The sequence below is a fragment of the Peromyscus californicus genome, unplaced genomic scaffold (genome assembly GCF_007827085.1).
Source record: "Peromyscus californicus insignis strain IS unplaced genomic scaffold, ASM782708v3 Scaffold_7__1_contigs__length_154581171, whole genome shotgun sequence".
Lineage (NCBI taxonomy): Eukaryota > Metazoa > Chordata > Mammalia > Rodentia > Cricetidae > Peromyscus > Peromyscus californicus.
Window position 1 is genome coordinate 133,369,929 of NW_026294595.1, and position 23,450 is coordinate 133,393,378.

Here is a 23,450-nt window from a genome sequence, read left to right on the forward strand (position 1 = left end):
TGAGTTTCTCTGTTTGTGACTGTGCCCGCCCGCCCCTTCTGTTTCCCTCCTCACCTCCTTTCTTCCTTCCTGAAAAAATTCAGAGGAGTAGAAGTTACTCCTCAAGAATTTAGTTTAGAGAGAGCTTTGATTGGAAATTTCTCAGAATTGATGCCTGTGTGTTACGAACTGTTTAGTAATAAAGTATTTGGGAATAGAAATAAAATAAAAATATTTGTTTAAAGCACAAATCAGCCAGCAGAAGCCTTGTGAAAGTTTGTGAGTGTCACTCCACGCTTCTGTCCAAAATAAGGAGTGGTTAGATAAGAACACTTTAGAAGCGTGGGGTTATGACCATGTTTACGTGTATTAAATATAACAAAAGAGAAAACTGAAATAGTAAAATGGGGCGGCTTCAAACTCTAGATAAACATGTTCTTATCATGAGAGAGTTTATTAAAGCTTGAAAACAGAAAACAAAAAAACCTTTATTTTCACAGTAATTTTCCCCTCTTCTCTTGTTTTCTTTTTGAGATAGGGTCTCATGAAGCTGACGCTAGCCTCAAACTAAGCGATCCTTCGGCCTAAGTGTCCTGAGTACTAGAAGTGGTGGTGCCCATCTGAAATCCCAGCACTCAGGAGGCAGAGGCAGGCTGACCTATGAGTTTGAGGCCAGCCTGGTCTACATTGCTAGTTCCAGACTAGCTAAGGGATACATAGTGACACTTGTGTCAAAAAAAAAAAATCAACCACCAACCAACCAGACAGATGTGCGATGCTGTGCCTGGTCTATTTTTCAAATGTCTCTCCCTCCCTCCCTTGATGCGGCACCCTGGTTTTCATTTTAAGATTCACATTTTAAAAACCCCCTTACTATCTTATGTGTATGGGTGTTTGACATTTGAACTCAGGTCCTCTGGTTGAGTAGCCAGTCCTCTTGACCACTGAGCCATCTTTCCAGCCCCACATTTAGTAATTTTCTAAAAAACAAGTTTGAGAATATTTGAATGTTGTCTTAATATACAGTTCTTTATTTCCTTCCCCCCCCCCCCCATTTCTGTGCTGGGGTCAGAGCCCAGGACTTGCTAGGCAAAGCCCTCTACCACTAGCTACATGCCCAGTCCCTGCATGAAATTCTTGATTCATCTCTTGTTTCCTGGAAATTGCAGACTTTGCTCCTTCGTCTTTTGGTACTGAGGTCCAGTAGGGTGCCCCCACCTTCCTGGCTGCTTTGCCTACTGTAATGGGTTTCTTTTCAGAAACAATATGGGTTATTTTCCCCCAGATGTGGATAAACTCTTATCTCCAGGCTCAGCTCTCTGTGTTTTATTATGGTATACTGTTGTGTTCTAATTGTTCTATGTCTTTTCTGAACACACTTTGTAAGTGTGTCTTGGTCTGTTTGAGTATTGATCAGTGTCCCCAGAGTTGTGTGCTCTTCTCTTGGACTTCCTGTGACCCTGCACAGTGTTAGTAGTTTCTGTGGGTCTAGTCAGCTTTGAAGTCTGGCTCCTGCCTGTGCACCTAAGACGCTTCTCCCTGACTTGCCTTTGACTTTGCTCCACAGTAGCTTTCTGTGGTTGAGCAGTGTGTCCCTGTCCTCTGTCCACGCTTGCCATTAGACTTTATCATTAGAGACAGGGTCTTTATGTAACTCAGGCTGGCCTTAATGCTCTTGATCCTCTTGCTTGTACTTCTGGAGTGCTGGGATTACTAGGTGGGGGAGAGAATGAGGATGGAGAGAGAGAATTTAAGAAAGAGAATATATTGTTTGGAATCTGCATTGAGTTAACTCTTTATGTCACTAAAAGAGGACTCAGCTAAAAATTGGAGCAATTTTCCCTGTGTGTAGTTTGGAATCCCAGCTCTTAACCAGTTTGCATTTTAGCTCCACGTTTGTAGCTACAGGTAACATTCTGTGCAACTGCAGGCTTTCTCTGGACAGAACAGAGAATGATTAAATTAACCATGAGGGACAGTGAGCTGCCACGATTAAAATGGCACATTTCAAAGATGTGCTGTGTGCACAGACTGAGCCCGAGGACAGACTGCAGAAGCTGGGTCTCTGTGAGAGGCAGTCGGTCAGGAGGACCACTGGCCCTCCTCTGCCAAGATTGGAGCCGTGGAGCCCGTGTGTTTGCAGACACAAGAGAGTGCTGCTGTATCTTTCCTTCGTGCTGCATGAGAACTCAGGTCTAACTTGCCATGGAGCAGTCGTTCAGTGATTGGGATCTGTTGAATTGGATGGAGTTGTGGAGAACACAGTGTAAAAACAGTAGAGGTAAAAATCTGTTAAAAAGCCAATAGAGGGTCAGCCAGATTGCTTAGCAGCTTGACGCTTGCTGCCAAGCCCGATGATCTGAGTTTGATTCTCACATGGTGGAAGGAGAGAACTGTCTCCCACAAGTTGTGGCACAGGCACCTACATATCTACACATACAATAAATAATAGATAAATAAGAAAACAAACAAGCAAATAAATAAAGCCAACAGACTACAACTCTGTATAATTATAAATCAAAACAAAAGTTTGAGAATAAATCTTATGTACATAGCTAATATATCTATGTATTTATTTGAAGATGAGGACTTGTGCCCATAGCCCAGCCTGGCTGGAACTGGCAGACCTCCTGCTTCAGCCTCCTGGGTGTTGCTATTATAGATGTGTGCCATTACACTTAGTTAAAACATTAAGAAAAAAATTTATTATTTTTATTGTGTGTGTATATGTGGCTGCTGATGCCCAAGAAGGTCAGAGGCTTTTGTCCCCTTGGAGCTAGAATTAGAGGCAGTTGTGAGTCACTGAACATGGGTGCTGGGAACTGAACTCTGGTCTTCTGCAAGAACAGTATATGCTCTTAACCTCTGAGCCATCTCTCCAGCCCAAACATGTGCGCACACTCACACACACACACACACACACACACACGCACGCACGCACGCACGCACACACACACACACACTTTTAAAATGTGTGGTTATACAAATATTGAACTAGCAAGAAAGAAGAGTTTGGCTTTACTTTTTTTTTTTTTTTTTTTTTTTCCGAGACAGGGTTTCTCTGTGTAGCTTTGCGCCTTTCCTGGAACTCCCTTGGTAGCCCAGGCTGGCCTCGAACTCACAGAGATCCGCCTGGCTCTGCCTCCCGAGTGCTGGGATTAAAGGCGTGCGCCACCACCGCCCGGCTGGCTTTACTTTTATACCCACAAAATGAATGTTTTATGAAGAGCTTGGCTCATTTGTTCTCATTCTTCCAGCCTGTTTTCCCTGTAGGTTCCCAGCTTCTCTACATAGATTCTCTATACAGATTCTCTGTACCTTTTTCTGAGATGTGATGTGGAGGATTAGCTCAGAACAACCATGAGAACTAAGCCTCCTGGGAAATGCACCCTCCAGAGGCAGAGCCAAGCAGGGTGCATCTCTGGTTTCGTAAGACATTTTGAAAGACTGCGTGGTGTGGACTTACTGCTTGATGATTGATTCTGAGTGGATCTTGTCAGATCTGTAATTTCAAGGCACTGGGCGGAGCTACTTCTGATCTCTCTCTGCTTGTCAGTTTCTTTTGCACACTGATGGCGGGGACGACTGAGTGCAGGGAGTCTGTGCTCCTGAGTCTGGGCTGCTTCAGGACCCTTCCTGGAGCAACAGCTTTCCAAACTCACTAGTGACTATGGGGTCTGGGGCTGCCTGGCCTGGAAGGAGGGTGACGCACACCTGCTTTCTCGGACTGCCTGTGCTGAGCCATGGAACCTCATGGCTTAGCTTTGTTCTTTTCAGTCAGGATGTTTAGTTAGCAGATTTGAAACTCTTTGAAAAAGCAACTAGTAAATGTACCTGCCCCTTTATGCTGGTGTTTTGTGGTGGTGGTGGGAGAGACTTCTGAAGTTGTCCAGGCTGGCCGTGCCCTTGAATCCTCTCATCTCCGAGTAGCTGGTTTTACAGGCATGCCACTGCCTGGGTTTTAGTTCCGATATTTTCTGTTAGTTAGTAAACTTTAAATGGTCTTTTTGAGATAGTTAGAGATCTAGCTAGATGGATTTTTAAAAAATTTTTCCTATATTCGTGTGTGTGTGTGTGTGTGTGTGTGTGTGTGTGTGTGTGTGTACGTGTGCGTGCATTTGTGCGCAGGCTCACGTGTGTGTACATGTGGGTGTAGAGGCTAGAAAACAACCCCAGGTGTCATTCCTCAGGTCTACCTTGTCTTTTGGAGACAGGGTCTGTCCATGGCCTGGAGCTCACTGGGAGGCCACTTGGCTGGCCACTGAGCCTTAGGAATCCACCCGCCTCCCATGCTGGGGTTATAATACTCTATTCCAGGCTCTGAATGTGGGTCCTTATGCTTGCAAGGAAAGCACGAGGCCATCTGGTCAGCATCCCCCTCCCCATATTAGAGATAGAATCTTGCTGTGTATCCCAGGCTGACTTTGAATTTTTTATTCTCCTGCCTCCGCTTCCCAAGGGCTGGGGTTAGCAGCATATGCCGTAGTCCTTCCTGTACTGCCCCTTCCTCTGAGGTGTAATAGGGTAGTCCTCATTCGAGCTGGAGTATGGTTGAAAATTGTGTTAGATGTCTGGCCTTTGGTACAGGCTTGCCTCCAAAGAGAAGATGAACTTGGCCCACTTCTGTGTTCAGTCATCCTGGTGTCCCCCCCGCCCCCACCTCCTCCCTGGGCCTTGTGGTACTGTGCCACCGCTGAGGTAGCTCTTTAGCTTTGAATCTGTGGTTTAGAATTTTACATGTCCTTTCTTTGGTTTCCTTCTTTCTTTTCTTTTTTTTTCCTCTGGTGCTGGTCATTTAACTCAGGGGCCTTGCACACCGATAGGTAAATAATCTACCACTGAACTGCACACTCAGCCCCGTTTCCTCAGTACCGAGCTGTAAGATCATTGTGTGATTTTTCTTTTATTTTGTATGCTTTCTGCTTTGTTTTGATTTTGAAACAGGGTCTCACTGTGTACCTCTAGCTGGCCTCAGACTGCTATATGAATCAGGCTGGATTCAAGCTCACAGAGATCGTCCTGCCTCCATCTCCCAGTGCTGGGATTAAAGACTTGTTCCACCATGCCCAGCCCTTGTATGCTGTTTTAAGTTGTCTCCAGACCATGAGAGAATGGAGAGCTCTATCAGTTGATCAGTCAGTATTCCCAGCTCTCTGATGACCTGCCCCTTTTCTTCTCATTGTTCACGTGCATTTAAATGACCTATAAATTCTCTGTAGTGGGTGCTCTGTGCAGTAATTCCTGTGTCTCTATTTTCAGCATGCTCTTTCTTCTCAAAGGTTGCAGGGAGAGTAGCTGATGAAAGGGGGGCAGTGCTGGGCCACGAGGTGGGCTACTGCATCCGCTTCGATGACTGCACCGACCCGCTGGCGACGAGAATTAAGGTGAAGTGCTTAGAGTGACTTCCAGTGTGGATGAGGGAGAGCATTGCTTGGGGAATTAAAGCATGTGCAAGCCAGGGCAGCAAGGTCCCGTGGGGACATTCATCTTCTGTGAAGACCAGAGCAGTTTGAAAGAGTCCTTGAATCTTCGCCCAGAAAAGAACACAGAAGTAAGATTTATCCCTGGTCTACAGCTGACAGTGCTGAGGCTTGGGAGGTCAGTGGCTCATCCGTTTTGTGTCTGCTGGTGACAGTCTAAGGATGCCGAGTTGCCTTTCTTACATATGCTTGGCTTTTTCTACCGACTCTTATGCTGAGAAACAAAGCTGTACAGACAAACACGGGGTGAACTGGTGTGAACTGGTATAAACTGGTACAGTGTGAAATTCACAGTGGTTGGCTAGTTAGAACCATCTAATGTAATGGATTCTGTCTCAGTGGTGATCAACCTAGTGGCTAATAATAAAGTAATCAGCATAGTGGTAATTGGTGATAATCAGTTCAGCGGAGAACTGTTTCTCCGCTGTGCTAGAACCAGTGTTGAACAGAGCTGTGAGCAAGGTGCTCTGATGAAATGAAGCTAGGTCCTTAGACCAGGTGCCTTGCAGATTGGAACACAGGAATTAAAACTGTTCAGATGAGCCAGGCGAACACTGTAACCATTTGTAAGAAAATGGATCTTGATTAGTTAGGATTTCTATTGCTATGATAAAACACCATGACCAGAAGCAACTTGGCGAGGAATGCATTTATTTCAGTTTACAGCTTTTAGTCCATCATCCAGGGAAATCAGGGCAGTAGCTCAAGGCAGGAACTGAAGCAGGGGCCATGGAGGAGTGCTGCTTACTTGTAGTTGGAATTTTCTTTGGGCCTCCAACCAGCTCTCAAAGACACAGAGACTTACTATTAATTATGAATGCTCGGCTTTAGCTTAGCCTTGTCCCACCTGCTCTTATAACTTAATTTAACCTGTTTCTATTCATCTACTTTTTGCCTTCGGGCTTTTTACCTTTTTTCATTCTTTATGTCCTACTTTCCTGCCTCCTCCATGTCTGTCTTTCTGGCCCCTGATGTCTCCCTGTCTCTTTTTTTCTTTCGTGAACCTAAATTCCTCCTCCTACTTACTCTCCCTGCCAAGAAGTTCCACCTATACCTTGTCCCTCACTATTGGTCGGTTGGCTTTTTATTAGACCATTCAGTTGCCTTAGGCAGGCAAGGTAAAACCACAATATATCTTTGTATAATTAAACAAATGCAGCACATCTTTACATAGTTAAACAAATGCAGCACATCTTTACATAGTTAAACAAATGCAGCACATCTTTACATAGTTAAACAAACATCTGCAACACTTACTGGCTTACTTTTCCTGACTTGCTCAGCCTGCTTTCTTACCAGCCAGGACTACTGTCTAGGGGTGGCCGTGCCCAAAGTGAGTTGGGCCTTCCCCATCAATCTTCAATCAAGAAAATACCCACAGACTTGCCCAGTGGCCAACCTGGTGAGGGAATTTTCTCAGTTGAGGTTCCTCTTCCTACATGACTCTAGTGAGTGCCAGACTGACATAAAATTAGCCAATAGGCTTTGTTTTCCAAATTTTTGATACCTATGTTGTCAGGTAAAGAGAATATGTGTTTATGCCTTCAATTATATGTAGACCAGTTAACGTTGGATGAGTATTGTAGTCATGTGGCTGTTCTGGGGTCCATGAGAAGCTCTGTCTGCTGAGACTGTCATTGATAGAACTTTCCATTCTGTGTGTGTGTGTGTGTGTGTGTGTGTGTGTGTGTGAGAGAGAGAGAGAGAGAGAGAGAGAGAGAGAGAGAGAGAGAGAAGCTCTGTCTGCTGAGACTGTCATTGATAGAACTTTCCATTCTGTGTGTGTGTGTGTGTGAGAGAGAGAGAGAGATAGAGAGAGAGGGAGAGGGAGAGAGAGAGAGGGAGAGAGAGAGAGAGAGAGAGAGAGAGAGAGAGAGAGAGAGAGAGAGAGGGAGACAGAGAGACAGAGAGACAGAGAGACAGAGGCAGAGACAGCTGGAACCAGGGCCAAGCAAATTGTTAGAAACACATTCCACTCTTAAAAGTCCAAGTGAGATAAGGAGAGCTTGTTCATGCACCGGCTTGGTTTTGGGGTGAGAATAATGGCACCCACTTGCTAACTGCTCCTTTCTGAAGCATTTTGTTAGTGTTCACTAATCCTACTTGGTTTGCACTGTAATTCATTGCAGTCGTTATATCACCTCGATTGACAAGTGAAGAATGAGGCTTAGAGATGGTAAGCTCTTGACCTGGGTATTTACAGCAGGTAAAAGTAGTGCTGGGCTCTGAACTCAAGCAGAGTGTCTCTGGAGCCCATGCTGTTAAAACTGTGGCTCTGTCAGTGGAGGTTGAGAACATGCTGAGGAGTCAGCCCAGACTCAATGCATTCACATAGTAAATAATGGTAAGTGGGAGATTCACTGTTGGTTATACACAGGTTGCTGTTGATGCTAATTAACATTAGCAACTAGGCCAGGTAACACAGAGATGGAGTTGAAAGGTCTGCAGCCCTGTGTGGAATTTTTTTTTTTTTTTGCAAAGTGTTCCATTGCTAGATGAATAAAGCTGCTGGGGTGTTGTCCTTACTGTGCTGCCTGGGTTGTTCTTACACAGGAACAGAGATTATACTTGAACTTGAATCATCAGTGTAAATAAATTTCTCTATCTTTGTATTTTTACTTTTTAGTTCCTTACGGATGGGATGCTGGTCAGGGAAATGATGGTTGATCCATTGTTAACAAAATATAGGTAAATGTGATTTCCTGTCTAACTTTCTAAGGTTTCCAAAGCTCACTTGTACACTGGGAAGCAGTTGGGTTAGCAGCTGAGATTCGGGTCCGCTCAGCTTCTCTCAACTGTCCTCTTTCCTGATGGTGGCTCTTTCTGCCCTTGGAAGTTTTTCAAGATTTTGATAGTGGTGCCTCTTACAGGCAGCACCAGTGAGTACATAAAGCAGACAAACAAAACCATGAACAAAAGCGGGCCCACGGACATCTGTCACTAGTCTGCCTGCTGGCTTGTCTGTGTTTATCTTGCCTGTGAGATACTCCAGGAATTGGAGTACCTGCAGAACCACAACCCAGCCAGGGAAGTGACCAGCCAGCTGCTGGGGATGGGACTTGGGGCCTACACGTTGGGCAAGTGTTCGGCTTCTGCCCTCTGGCCAGTGTTCTGGTGAATGCAGTGTATAAAGTCCAGCTGAGGACTTATCTCTGTGTGTCTTTGGCCATCACTGGGAGCACTAGTGTTGCCCTGCAGCTTTGGTATTTGAGAGATGATGTCCTGTTCCACTCCTTGGCACATGTGTTTCATAAATCTGACATCCCTCTTTGGCTGTTCTCATGGCTTAACATCTTTGAGGTAGCTGGGTTTTGTTATTGAATGTGTTCTGTGGGGTTATAGGTCGTGCATACCAGTTAGAACCAGCTATTAAATTATTTTGGAATCCACGGTGACTGGTGAAGGTCTTTGCAAATAGTGTGTTGTCATCATTCTCACAAAGGTTGTTGAAATCATGTTTCTAGAGATTAGGAATGACCTCATTGGCAAAGTATGACTTGGGTTTTCTCTTGATTTGGTATCATTACATGAGGGCTGAGTACCCAGAGGTCTCTTTGGTAGCTGGGGTGGTATTTTGTGGGGTGTTGCTCCAATGCTCACTGAGAGTGTCTCTCTAATTCTTAGTGTCATCATGCTGGATGAAGCCCACGAGAGGACCTTATATACGGACATTGCCATTGGCTTGCTGAAGAAGGTATGACTCCACTGTCAGTATTTTGCTTTGTGTGTTTTCTTTTTATATTGTTGCCTGGTTAGGGAAAGTAATTATAGCAATTTGGAAAATTCAAGAAATACAAAGGGAAAAAATTATCCATTGTCCTATCCATTCAGAGAAAAACATGATGCGAATGTTGGTGTGTTTTCTTCTCTGTCTGTGTCTGCCTACCTGTGTATATGTCTTGACACAGTGGGATTGGATAATGTGTGCTATTTTGTATCTTGCACGTTTAGTATTACATCAAGATCATTTATCTTTATTGTAAAATAGCCTTTGACGACATTATTATTATTGTTATTATTTTAAATATTTTGTATTTATGTTATGAATATGTGTGTGCCTATGTGTATGTCTGTGTACCATACGTGTGCAAGTGCCTGCAGAGGCCAGAAGAGGGAATCAGATCCCCGAGAACTGGAGTAGCAGGTGGTTGTGAGCTGCCTACTATGGGTGCTGGGAGCAGAACCTCTGTAAGAACGACCAGTGCTCGCTCTTAACCACGGAGCCACCTCCAAGCCCCGGAAGACAGGGTTTTCAGTGGCTACACAGTAGCTCCTGGTGTCTACCATATTCTTCCTGTACTGTCAGGCATGTGTGTGTCTAAGTGTATGTCAGGTCTTGTGGCAGTGAGCACCCTGAAATTAGATGTATTGCACTTCTGTTTCTTTTCTCTTCTTAACACTTCAAAATATTTCAAACGTATGTCAGGATAGAGGTATTTTTAATGACCTTTCTTCTTCATTGTTTAGTTTTAGCTGTTACCTCCACTCTCTGGTTCCTACCCTTAATATTATTGAATTTTTTTTTTTATTTGTTGTTTTCTCTATACAAATCCTTAATGACAAGAGTTTAGAAAGAAGTGGTAGATTGGGATGACCAAGAACTCACTGTTTGGGTGTGAATTTTGACTGCCAAACTTACCCATCTCTAAACCAGTATCTCTGTGTCTATGTGGGTATGAGCCTATATTGTAACTATAACCATTATTAGCTACCTGTGGGTGTTTAGATTTGAATTATTGAAAGGGAATACAATAACAATTTAATCTTTCCATCGTGCTAGTGTATTTCAAAGGCTCTGCATAGCCACTTGTGGGTAGTGGCTGCTGCCTGGACAAGGGTAGACCAGGACCTGCGTCATAGGGAAGTCTGCTGGGCGGACTTGCTAGATATTGTAGTTTGTCGTGAGCCTTAAAAAAGGCAACACAGATCTGAAGATGATACCATACGTTTACCTTTGTGCAGATGAGAAAAGGATGTTCTCTGGGACCATGTCTGTCCACAGTGGGGTGAGGGAAGGTGGTTTAGGATCAGACACTTGCCACCCCCTCAGCTTTGTGTCTTTGTGTAGCCCTGAAGTGACACGTGACTGGGAATATCTAATTGCTTTTGTCGTTGTTATTATTTTATCTGGGCTGATGATCCGACTTTCTGATATGAATGAGGAATTTTCCCACTAGGTTATCCCCACCTGGGGACAGTGTGATCGAGGGCAGTTCTGTGCAGGCTTTGCCAGTGTTGAGGAGCCTCACACAGCCGATCCTGAGTATGGCAGCTGAACTGTGCCCAGTGACCACTTTGTTTGAATAACCATTAATGCCCATATTGTTATCTTGGTGTCACAATTTGTTATTTCTTGATTTTAATGTACTCTTTCATACTTCTGACTTTGAATATATACATTTACACTACCCCAGAACCCACATGTGAGGGAAAGTGTTTATTTTTTAATAATTTCAAATTCAATCCTTAAATTTAGGGTTAGAGTTAGACAGTGGGGTAGGGTTATGGTTAAAGTTTTAAATTCCCTTTATATTTTGTCTAAAAATTTTTATTAGGTCATAATTTAGAAAATTTTGTATATTTTCAAAATCAGAAAGAGTGGTCTACCTCACAGTGATTTGTGACATTAGCAGCCAGTTGTTTGTAGCATTCTTGTCTCACTGATGTGCCTCCTCTTTGTTTGGAGACAGGGTCTTGCTGTCTTAAACTTGTGAGCGACCCTCCTTCCCTGGTCTCCTGCTTGCTGGAAGTTGCAGGCCTGGGTCACCGTGTCTGGCTAGGGACTGTACACTGCTCCACTGTCACCATTGTTTCCCGATGCCTTCTTTTTCAGATTCAGAAAAAACGAGGGGATCTTCGCTTGATTGTGGCCTCAGCCACTCTGGACGCAGAGGTAAGGGCATCTCTCTTCTCCCTCTTCTGTGTAAACAGTGGAGTTGTCAGACATCCTTAGGAACAAACCTCCAGCCAAAGCATGTCTTTGGCAGAGTGACCTGCCTCATTTGGGGGCCATCTGGTGCCCTGGATGCCACACGATGCTCCTTCTCAACTGTGAGTAGAAATTAGCCTGTAATTAACCAAGAGAGCTGATGACTGCCCACTTGCCTTGTCTCTGTCTCTGCTGTCCTCCTCCTGACACAGGCAGTTTTTTTTTTAGTTACTTTTCAGTGTGAGGCTATATTTCTTGAATTTATGAAAATTATACACTTATTTTAATGTTTTTGGTGCAATTGAAGTTTTTCCTGTAATGTAGTAGTTTTCATGTTAAGTGGTTCTGTTTTCTTTTTTAATTAAAATTTTTTAAATTTTTTTTGTGTGTGGTGGTAGGCACACATGCCATGGTGGAGGTCGGAACAGCTTGGAGGAATCAGTTCTGACCTTCCACCATGTGGGTCCCAGGGATCAAGATTATCAGGCTTGGCAGTAGGCATCTTTACCAACCAAGCCATCTCTCTGGTCCTGTGTTTTTATATGGCTGATTTACTCTCTTGACGACTAGTATTTTATTTGCAAAACACAGTTCAGTTCATCTCATTCTTTTGGCCACTTGCTGTTTATATAGTCTATATGCTAAGGCCCCTGCTAACTACAGGTGATCCATATATCCTCCGAGTCCAGAGAAGGAGGCACGTAAATAGGTGTCAGTGTGTTAAGGTAACCTAGAAGGCTGCTGTTTAGTTTAGGAACTTGTCACTAAGGAGGTGACAGTTTAGCAGGGTTTGAGATAACATGACACTTTTTTTCATGGGCAAAGGGGAACAGGCCTCCCTGACCATGTGGGAGCCACAGGAACTGTGAGTTCTGGAAGCTGCCAGAACTCTGCCTGCCAGGCCCCACAGGGGTGCCCCATTCCCAGGAGTGCTCCATTCTCAGGGGTGCTCCATTTTCAGGGGTACTCTATCCTCAGGGGTGCGCCTTCCTCAGGGTGTCCCATTCTCAGGGGTACCCTATTCTCAGGGGTGCCCCATTCTCAGGGGTGCTCCATTTTCAGGGGTGCTCTATTCTCAGGTGCTCCATTTTCAGGGGTACTCCATCCTCAGGCATGCTCCATCTTCAGGGTGTCCCATCCGTGGGTACTCCATCCTCAGGGGTGCTCCATCCTCAGCTCCTGTCCTGACTTCATCTCCTTTCTCCTCTGTCTGGTGTTCTTTGTGTACCAGCCCCACTGGCCCCTTCTGTTTTCTGAGAGAACCAGGCTTCTCCTTGGGATGAGGGAGGGTTCTTCCAGTCAGTTTTTCTTCCAGACATCCCTATGACTCTGCCAGCATCTTACTCTGGTCCAGGAGAACCTCACCTCCTCAGAGAGGCTTTCCTCTAAGGCCTCACCCCTGCTGCTTCTGTCCTCTTGTACTGCTTTGTGTGTGTTTCAGGTACACTGATTTTAGATGCATGTTCAGTAATTGCTTGAATCCTTGAAGATTGGGACTCTGTCTTATTCATGATTTTACCCTCTTGCCTTACAGTGTAGTAGTTAGGGCAGTGACTTGCTCATATTTGGGACTCAGGAAGCTCATTCTTGTGTCGTGTAGAGACATAGGGAGTAGTTATGGAAATGCCAGGCAGCAGCTCTGTATTACAGCTGAGATGAGAGGGCTGGCCCCTGGCTTGTTCCTCTGTCTCCCTGTGAGTGGAAGAATGCAGACTCACTTGGTAAAAGGTGTCTGCCTGTGTACCCAGGCTAGCTTGTTGACAAGCTGTTGGAGCTTTTGGCTGCCCGTGATCACCTCTGGGTTTGAACTGCTCCTTGTCATCTCTGTCACTGTGATGTCTGCTGGAATGTCCTCTGGAGGTGCTGTAATTGCATTTCTAATGCTGTGATAACATACCTTGACAAACAACAGCTAGGAATGAAAGTGTTTATTTTAGTTCTCAGGGAGAATAAATGCACACATGCTCACTTCAGCTCATCTTTTCCTTACTCTTTTAAACACTTATTAATGAAAAAACATTTGCTTTTATGCATATGGGTGTTTTGCTTGCATGTATGTCTGCATCATGTGTGTTCAGTGCCCATGGAAGCCAGGAGAGGGCATTGGATTCCCTGGGAGTGGAGTAGCAGTTGGTTGTGAGCTGCCATATGGGTGCTGGGAATTGAACCTTGGTCCTCTTAACTCACGTAAGCCAGTGCTCTTAAGCTGTGAGCCATCTTGCTGGCCCCACCGTTTTTCCACTTACAGTACAGTTAGAATGGTGCTGCCCATGATGGACTTGAGTCTTCTCACATCAGTTAATATAACCAAGACACTCCCTCCCCTCATGACAGACATGTCCACAGGCTGACCTGATCTAGACTGTCACTCATCGAGACTCTTCTTCCCAGGTGACTGTAGACTGTGTCAAGGGAACCATTACAGGAGGAGTCTGACCCGCCCTGGTTCTCTCCTTTGTGGGCCAGTTGCACAGATCTGTTCTCTTTTCCTTTCTTCTTTCTCTCTTAAAAGTTATAAACTGAAAAACTGACCTAACCAGGCTTAGTTGTGGTGAAAAGTGTAATGTCCAAGTCATCACCTCCCTCCCCCGTGGGCTCATTGTTAATTGGTAACTATGAACTACTTGCTACCTTGCATTGTCTTTTTTAATTTTCTTTTTGATACTATAATATACTTACACCATTCCCCCTTCCCTTTTCTTTCCCTTAACCCTCCCATATACCCTCCTTTCTCTCTTCCAAATTCGTGACCTTTGTTAATTGTTACATGCATCTGTGAATATGCACGTATATTTCTAAATATAACCTGCTTAGTCTGTATATTATTTCTTGTATGTTTGTTTCCAGGACTGACCCTTTGGATTAGAGAGTCAGTTGGTGTGCTTTTCCCTAGAGAAGACTTCTTTGTCTTCTCTCGGTATTCTTCAGTTGCCTGTAGTCCATTGTGTAGAGTTGAAGCCTCTCGGTCTTTCCCTGTCCATGTTAGCATGTCCGCTGTTGTCCTTGTTAGGCATTCATGTTGGTGAGGCTGTAGGTGTAGCTTCGGTCTCACAGAAAACTCCCTGATCCTCTCCCTCTTCCACAGTGTTCCCTGAGCCTTAGGTACAGATTGGCTCTTAGTATGGCATAGAGACTGGAAAACATTGCCTCATTCAGTTCTGTCTGTAGTAGGTGATGTAGATAATTTCCTGAAATCTTTTTTTTTTTTTTTTTCCCCTGACACGGGGTTTCTCTGTGTAGCTTTGGTTCCTGTTCTGGATCTCGCTCTGTAGACCAGGCTGGCCTTGAACTCACAGAGATCCGCCTGCCTCTGCCTCTGTGTGCTGAGATTAAAGGCGTGCGCCACCACCGCCCTCTCCTGAAATCTTTTGTGAGTTGGAAGGCGGAGCCCAGATTAGTCATTGCATGGTGTGTTCTGTGTAGGGCGTGTTGGAACTTAGCACTACTCACCGGGGCCCAGGGTCAGCTGTAGGCTGTTCATTCCTCTTCCCTTCCCCTCCGGACATCCCTGAGGGGAGCATTGTCATCCCAAAGGGAGACAGCCAGGTATGGGGTCTCCTGGCTTAGGGCGTGCTGTGGGTAGATGTGGCTCCATGTGGGTGTGTATTCTTAAGTGAGAGGAAGAGGATGTTAGTGGGCTGAAGAGTCCTGGAGAGACGACCACTTCATGGAAGTGAGCAAGGGCAGGGTGTGGCTTACCTAGCATTTGGATCTGGAGGCCCAAGGATGCCCTAGACTCACCTTCTGGCCCAAGTTGCTATGTCTATAGGTGACAAACTTAATGTCAACTGCCTAGATGTGTAATACTGCTGACAGGCCACCTGCTGTGGTTTCGCTTGGGTGGGTGGCCCAGCCTGTAGACGGGACACCAATGTCTGCAGCAGGGAAGTGGCTGAGAGGCTGGAGGCTGATCAGATAGTTGCCTTGATTGGTTGAGCTGTCCTGTTTGTAGAAGCTTGATTAGGTGAGCAGTTACACACACATAGCAGATGTGACTGCAGAGTATTCCTTCACCTTTGTATCGCATTCTACTTGAGCCTGTCCACATGACAGACTCAAGGCTTGCAGACCTTTCCAGTTGTTTTGTCAGAGGTCTAATTACTTGTAAATTAATTTCTCTCTTTGATGAGTCCTGGTGAAGGATCCTGAGTCCTCTGAGGTCAGATTCTCGCATTGGACTGGTTTGCACAGATCAGTCTTGTTGACTTGGGTGGGGATTAGGGAGGGCCTGGACATGGGTGCTGGGAGCTCTCTAGTGTGGGCCAGGTGGGAGCAGCTCCAGGACAGGAAGCTGGAGTGAGCTGGCTGATGGCCGATGGCCCAGCAGAGGTCCACATTATTTCCATTTTCTCTCACGGACTGTCCCCCTTCCTCTCCATCTTGTTCCATTTCTACTCTGTGGTCATGTCATTGTGACCGTTCTCAGATTTTTCCAGGTGAGGGGCTTGCTTCACTTCCTGTCTCCTTGATTCTGCCTCAGGATTCATGCATTCCAATTTATTATTACTGTTTATTTTATGTGTATGGGTATTTTGTCTGATACACACACACACACACACACACACACACACACACACACACATGTGTACCCATGGAGGTCAGGAAGGGGCATCAAACTCCCTCTAACTGGAGTTTTAGACAGTTGGGGGCCACCATGTGGGTACTGGGAATTGAATCTGGGTCCTCTGGAAGAGCAGCTAGTGCTCTTAACCACTGAGCCTTCTCTCTAGCCTGAGTTTTTGGGTTTTATCTGTACATTCCTCATGAAGATACCTGCTAAAACTGGAGACAGACTCTGTGTCTCTCAGTACGTGGGGAGTATTCTTTAAAGAGTAGCTCTGGGTCAGTACTTCCAACATCTGGAGACCAGTCATCCACACCATCCAGTATGGTTGTCACGGCTTCACCTCTCTCACTGTTCTGTGTGTCCTGGTGGTATCTATGTCCAGCAAGCCCTTCTTAAAGTCCTCCTCCTGCAGCCCTGGGCCCTGCTGTCCCCACTCTTCCTGCCTCCTCACTCACTTCGTCCTAGGGGTCTTGAATCTCCACTCTTTTTCCTCAAGGCTATCCAGTCCGTCCTTGGCCCCCGGCTCAGCTGACACTGGGTGTTGGTGACAGTCTTGACCATGTTGCTTGTGTCCACCTTTGCTGTCTCTGAGCTGCCTGGAATGTTTAAACCTGGCCCTGGCTGGTTCTGTACAGTTCTGTCTCAGCCTCTTTCTCATAGTCATAGTGATTCAGGCCCAAGATCTCTACTGTGAGGGAGTTCCTTCATTGATTAAGAAGTGGTTCTGTCCTGTCCTGTCCTGTGTCAGCATGCATGTGCACACGATTGGAGAAGACACTGTTCATGCTCTCAGATGGCCTGACATTACAGTAAGATGGGAAGTTACAGTAACTACATATCAGAGACACACCTACCATGCAAGAGGGAACCCTTTAGGAATTGACAACCTTGTGCCATCAGATGTGTGCTCTCCAGATTAGAGCTGTCCACCAGCCTGGTTTAACCTGTACCAAACTGAGTCACACCTAATTGTCAGCTAAATAAAACACAGAGGGTGGCAGCTTAGAGTCATTGAATTTTAACCCTTATTTGTAATCAAACCTTTAGAATCTGTCATTGAAAATTTCCCTGCTTTGCTGTCCCCCCCATGGGAGAACTTATCCTTTTGGAGAAGAGGATGAGGGGTTGGGGGAGCAGGAGGAGGGATGAGAGAGGGATCTGTGGTTGGTATGTAAAATGAATAAAACATTTTTTTAAATAAAAGAAATAATTAAAAGAAAAAAAGAAAATTTCCCTGCAATTTCATAAGAGAAAAGTAAATTTCACTGAATGTGGTGGCATAGGCCTGTAATCCCAGCATCCAGGAGGCAGAGGCAGGATGATCCTGAGTTTGAGTCTAGCCTGGGCTACATTTCAGGTCTATCTGAGCTGAGTCTCAAGACCCTGTGTCAACAGACTGAAGCTGGTCCCTGGGGAGATGGCTTGGTGGATCTGTAAAAGAAAAGAAAATTGTAAATTTAGAAAATCACTTTGTGTGGTGTGATAGCACATATATAATCCCAGCACTCAAGAAGTGGAGGCAGGAGGATCAGGAGTTCAAGGCCAACCTCAGCTGTGTAGTGAGTTTGAGGCTAGTTAGGCTACATGGGATCCTGTCTCTAAAATAAAATAAGCTATTCCTCCGAGTGTAATTGTCATTGTATGTGTCTAATTCTACTGTCCCACATACCTCTGCCGGTTTTATATTTTCTTTCCGTGGGTTACTATGAACCATCCTTTTTTTCTTTTGAGATAAATGTGGATAATCTTTATGTATTTATTTATTTTCAGAAATTTCGAGATTTCTTTAACCAGAATGAAACCAGTGACCCAGCCAGGGATACCTGTGTGACCCTTACAGTGGAAGGGCGGACATTTCCAGTGGATATCTTTTACCTACAAAGGTTTGGTAATGCTTGATTCTTGATGATGATATGGGACCTCGCCTATCATGCGGAATATTAGAGAATGCCATCTGCCTGCAGGGTGGAGAGGGGTATGGTGCAGCGCCTGTTATCCATAGAATGTTCTGGAAGCTGGACCAGTCAATTTAGTCTTGACTCGCCTGTGCAAATTTACATGCCTCTGTGGCCATCAGCTCAGCTGGAGAGAGTAAAGCCATATAGTAGGCTGATGGGAGGTAGTTTGGCAGTTTTCTGAACTGGGGGTTTCCAGGGTGCCACGTCCCTAGTAAGAAAGGGGCCATCTTTTTGCTGTACCTAGTTGCTAGGCCTCGTCTGGTGCCTGATAAATCCAGAGAGTTGTAAACTTTATCTTTGAGTTCTTCAAGCTGGAGGGAGTGTCTGCCATTTCCATTCACTCAACCCATAGGTCCTGGCCAGGAGGTGATGGGTTTGCTGTGCTGGCTGGTTTTTGTCAGTTTGACACAAGCTAGAGTTATCAGAGAGTGGGGAGCCTCAGTAGAGAAAGTGCCTCCCTAAGCTCGGGCTGTACGGTGGTTTCTTAATTAGTGATTGATGGGAGGGGACCCAGGCCATTGTGGGTGAGGCCACCCCTGGGCTGGTGGTCCTAGGTTCTGGAAGAAAGTGGGCTGAGCAAGCCATGGGGAGAAGTTAGCGAGCAGCACTCCTCCATGGCCTCTGGATCAGCTCCTGCCTCCAGGATCCTGCCCTGTTTTGATCCTGTCCTGACTTCCTTCCATGATTCCTCCCCAACTTGCTTTTTGTCATGGTGTTTCATCACAGAAAAGAATACCCTAGCCAAGACAATGGAGTTCTGTAGGGGCTGAAGCTCTTGGCATCTTTGCAAGCTGAAGATAAATAATATGCATGCGCCTCCCACTAGCCTCTTACTGAGTTAATCTCTCCAGCTGAGCTGATGGCTACAGATGCATGAAAATTTGTACAGGAGAGTCAAGACTGAATTCAGCAGTGATGCTTCCAGAACATTCTATCTTCCAGAATAGTCTTTATTTCTTAGCAAATATAGCTGAAAACCATTGTTTACATGTAATTATGTACAGAAGTGCTGCATTTAATGTCATTTTTTTTCTTTCTTGTGCTGGGAATTGAACCTAGGACCTTACAGATGTTAGGCAAGTGCTGTACCATTGAGATACACCATCAGTTCTTGATTACTGCATTTGAAAAAAAGGAGTGCACATTTATTTTACTTATCCATATGCTAATTACCTGCTGGGCTGGCCCAAACTAACTCTGATGAGGTTTTGCTGCCAGGTTATTAGTGTAATTGGATCTGTGATTAATGAGCTTGTTCCAGTGATGATCTTTTTCCTCATGTATTTTTTCCAGTCCTGTTCCAGATTATATCAAGGCAACTGTGGACACTGTGGTAAAAATTCACCAGACAGAGGGAGATGGAGATATACTAGCCTTCCTTACTGGTCAGGTAACTCCACCCAGTCCCTCTGCATAGACGTGTTAGAGCAACACCAGAATTAACATAGAGCTCTGTTCTTAGCCATTTGTTTCTTTTCCTCTCTCTCTCTCTCTCTCTCTTTTTTTTTTCTTTTTTAAATATGTGTGGCTGTTTTGCCTGCATGCTTGGTGCCTGAGGAGATCAGAAAACAGTGTCAGGTAGCCTGGAATTGGAGTTACAGATGGTTGTGAGCTGCCATGTAGGTGCTGGGAATTAAGCATAGGTCCTCTGGAAGAGTAGTCAGTGCTTTTAATTACTGAGCCATCTCTCCAGTCCCTTGTGTCATGTTTCATTGCATTTTGTAGTTGCTAAATTGCATAAAAAAATTGTTGGTGTGATGTCATTGTCTACCATCTAGATTGTCAGAGGGTCATTAACTCTTCCCTATTCTGTCCATAGAGGGTTAATTGCATTTTTTATTTTAATTTTATTTTTTGTGTATGTGTGTGAGCCTTTGTGTATCACCATGTGGGTGCATGTGCCCATGGAGGACACAAGAGAGTGTCAGGTCTATTGGAACCCAAGTCCTCTAAAAGAGCAGCGAGTACTCTTAACCTCTGAACCATCTCTCCTGTCCCCATATTTTAAATGTATTACAGTGATTTCAGAATAAATTAGGTTTTACATCAAATGGGCTGTTTTGTTTGCCAGTGTTGGATGTTGCACTAGGTATATTGTGCTTTGTGCATGTTTCAATCCCAACCTGTGGCCAAAAAGTTGGGTACCCTTTCCTAAGTGGCCTGACGTTAGGAGTGGGTCCTTTAATTTGGACATCTTTCCAGCTCATTGTGCAGTGGCCAGTGGCCACATAGTGGAAAACAACTGAATGAGCCAGAATACTCTCTTATGGTTATAGCTCTTCTCAGAACTACATCCAGCTGCAGCCTTTTCCACTGCCAAACTTTCCCATAGTTAGTAATCTTCTCTTAGGAAAGCTTGCCATGACGTCATAGGCCGCAGCTTGTCCACATGCACAGAATGCTCCGCATGTCCGTCCACGTGGAATGCTGTTTGCCTCGGTCCATAAAAGCTGTGTAAAAATAGTCATTTAAGAATTATATGTTTGTGTAGATCTATGTCCAGTGAGTGCAGATGCCTGTGTGGAGGCCTGAAGAGGGTGTGGGATACCCTGGAGCTGGAGTCACAGGCAGAGTAAGCTGCCTGATGTGGGTGATGGGAACTGAACTCAGGTCCTCTGCAAGAGCAGTACACACTTTACCACTGAGCCGTCTCTCCACTTCCTCATTGTTTATTTATGGGAACTCATCTCTTAACTCCAGAAGGTTTAGTTTTACTAATTAATTGTACAGTTACAGTTTCTCACCTTTGATACTGTTATTTGGTAGCGTTTGATTGGCTGCCGTCCTGAGTGGGACATGGCAGCACTACGGTTGCTGCAGTGACCAGAGTTAAAGCCCGTGTGTCAGCGTTTGTTCTTTCAGTGTGATGGCGTGACCAGCTTCTCTGGCTTCTGGTTCTGCGTTTAGGAAGAAGTAGAAACCGTTGTATCCATGCTGATCGAGCAGGCACGGGCTCTGGCTCGCACGGGGATGAAGAAACACCTCCGGGTTCTCCCCATGTATGCAGGACTGCCTTCTTTTGAGCAGATGAAGGTGTTTGAGAGGGTGTCACACAGCGTCAGAAAGGTGAGACTCCTACTGGTCAGTGGTGCTTGCAGCCGTTTGTAATCACATTGGCTCCCCTTTGTCGTATACCACAAAGTTGTTTTTGGTATGTGTTTGTATTAATGTGTGCTCGTGTGTGTGTGTGTGTGTGTGTGTGTGCGTGTGTGTGTGTGTGTGTGTGTGTGTGTGTGTGTATTCATGTGCGTAAGCGTGGGCATATGCCACAGTGCATATGTTGAGGTCAGAGGACAGCCTTGATGGAGACAGTCTCTGCTGCTTGCTACTGTGTCTGCCAGGCTAGGTGGCCCACAGATGCTGGGGTTTTTCTCTCTCTCTGCCTCCTCTCACTGTGAGTTCTGGGATTACAGATGCATGCTACCCTACCTGGCTATGTATGGGTTCTGGGGACTCAGAGCCCCACACTTGCCCAGCCGGCACTTTGCCCTCTGAGCCATCTCCCAGACCATGTTTTATTTTTATAATGTATTTATTTTCACTTTATGTGCATTGGTGTTTGGCCTGCATGTCTGTCTGTGTGAGAGTGTCGGATCTTGGAGGTGCAGACAGGTGTGAGCTGCCACATGGGTGCTGGGAATTGAACCCAGATCCTTTGGAAGAGCAGTTAGTACTCCTAACTGCTGAGCCATCTCTCTATCCCTTCACCTGTTTTATTTTTTTAATCAAAGTGAACTTTGCTAAGCAGGACTTTTCTTTCAAACCTGAGATCCGTGTTTCTATACAGTAGATCTAAAAATGCATAGTAGGTAGTGTGCTGTGAGGATTTCCAAACCTGCCCTGAGAAAGGCCACTTTGACAGTAATTATCAGAGCAGCTCACTTCTTGTAGCTTTTCTTTGTCTGCCTAATATTTTTCTTGACACGTTATTGCCTTAGCCTCAGAGACTGTCAGTGGATTGTGGTCAGTCAGAACTATATAAAGTTACTAGCAGTGGTTCCTAATCCAGTTTGCTTTTAGAGTCAAGTTTAAATCACTTAAATATCTAGCTTTGAAATTAGGTTGAGGATGGGTGTGGTGGCAAGAAGCACTGGATGGGAGGAACCAGGAGCTTGATTTCTGCCCCTTCTCCTCTCCTTTCTCCTTCCCAGATGTGGAGTCTATGGCAGGTGAAGTAGGCGAGGGATGGTCTGGGTCTGAGGACCCACTCCCAGCTTCAGACCATTTGGCATGGAATAGTCTGAACCTGCCCAGTCACACACGAACTGTGGTCAGCCAATCTACAGGCCGGGTTTTAATCTTGAGTTGCTGCGTGCCTTGCCCTAAGTTACTTAGCTTCTGGTCTTAGAGTTCCTAGCTGTAGAACATGTAATTAAAATTTTCATTACATTTATTTATGTGGGGTGGGACCAGGCATATATGTGCCATGGCACATATGGAGGTCAGAGTGTACTTATGGAGTCAATTCTCTCCTTCTACCATGTGGGTCTCAGGGATTGAACTCAGGTTGTCAGGTCTGACAGCAGGTCCCCTTACCCGCCGAGCCAGCTCACCTGTCTCAGCTGTAACAGCTTTTAGATAGAAGGCTTTGTAGTAAGTGTAAAATTGCAACCCTCTATTATATAAAAGTAGGAAGATTTTCATAAAATGATTTTATAAAATGTGAAGTGTTTGAAACAAAGTTGTGTGTGTTTTATATACCTGTCCCCATCTGCATCAAACCTGGCAAAGACAGCTGGCAGGTATGCGCGGTAGCCAGAGACTGCTGCACACTAGCTCGGCCTCCTTTGTCCCTAAGCTCCGCACAGTGGCTGTGTTGGCAGTATCTCCTTCCTGTGGCTCTTCTCTCTGGTCTCTGTAGGGGTGGCTAGTTCCTGATGGTAGTCCTCAGCTCACATTCATCTTTCAGTGATGTTTTCTCTGGACAGCAATGTGAAGGGGAAACTTTATTATAATATATAATGTGTAATGTGTGCTATATAGCGTATAGTGGCACAGCATATACTCTTACTGGGTTGTGCTTTCTCCCTGGTACCTGCTGCTCTCTGAAGTTATCAGCCTGTTAGAGGTGCTTCCACTGTAGACACACTAGACTAGAACTTGAACTCTGGAGAGCAGGGCTCTCTCTCCTCCATTGAACATTCCTCCCACCTTCAACAGCGCTTGGTCAAATGCAGAGCCATAGAGATAGTGAGTAAGTAGATGAACATGGCTGTACGAGATGGCTGTTTGGTGGTGCGAAAGAGAAAACAGACATGAAGAACTCACCGTGTGCTCAGTGTTAGGTTCTGATCTCTTTATGTTTGGATCTTCTCCCCTCGACTACCCTGGGGAGGCGGTGGTCATACTATGTAGATGAGGAAGGAGGGCTCAGGAGCTTGAGGGAGCTGTGTGTGGTTGTAGAACTGGAACATTTCCACCCCGTATCCTGGTTCTTTAACTCCTGCCTCACATCATGATGTTTGAAATATCAAAATATCTGTCGGATTTTTAAGCTTATTTAAAGTGGAAAGAATCAACTAGCTTTCTTTCTCTTC

The 23,450-nt window shown here is 45.2% G+C and overlaps 1 protein-coding gene across 4 annotated transcripts in view; it reads left to right on the top strand.

The window, feature by feature from the left end:
• Window positions 1-23,450, top strand: part of Dhx35 (DEAH-box helicase 35) — a 64,941-nt gene that overhangs the window by 14,205 nt on the left and 27,286 nt on the right. For 2 of the 4 annotated variants that reach the window (XM_052723933.1, XM_052723934.1), the window contains exons 4-10: window positions 5,239-5,363; window positions 8,086-8,147; window positions 9,084-9,153; window positions 11,293-11,352; window positions 17,726-17,838; window positions 19,207-19,303; window positions 20,821-20,979. In XM_052723933.1, the coding sequence (XP_052579893.1) occupies window positions 5,239-5,363; window positions 8,086-8,147; window positions 9,084-9,153; window positions 11,293-11,352; window positions 17,726-17,838; window positions 19,207-19,303; window positions 20,821-20,979 (686 nt within the window). The remainder of the gene's footprint in view (window positions 1-5,238; window positions 5,364-8,085; window positions 8,148-9,083; window positions 9,154-11,292; window positions 11,353-17,725; window positions 17,839-19,206; window positions 19,304-20,820; window positions 20,980-23,450) is intronic. The other 2 variants (XM_052723931.1, XM_052723932.1) reach the window with 2 other exon arrangements.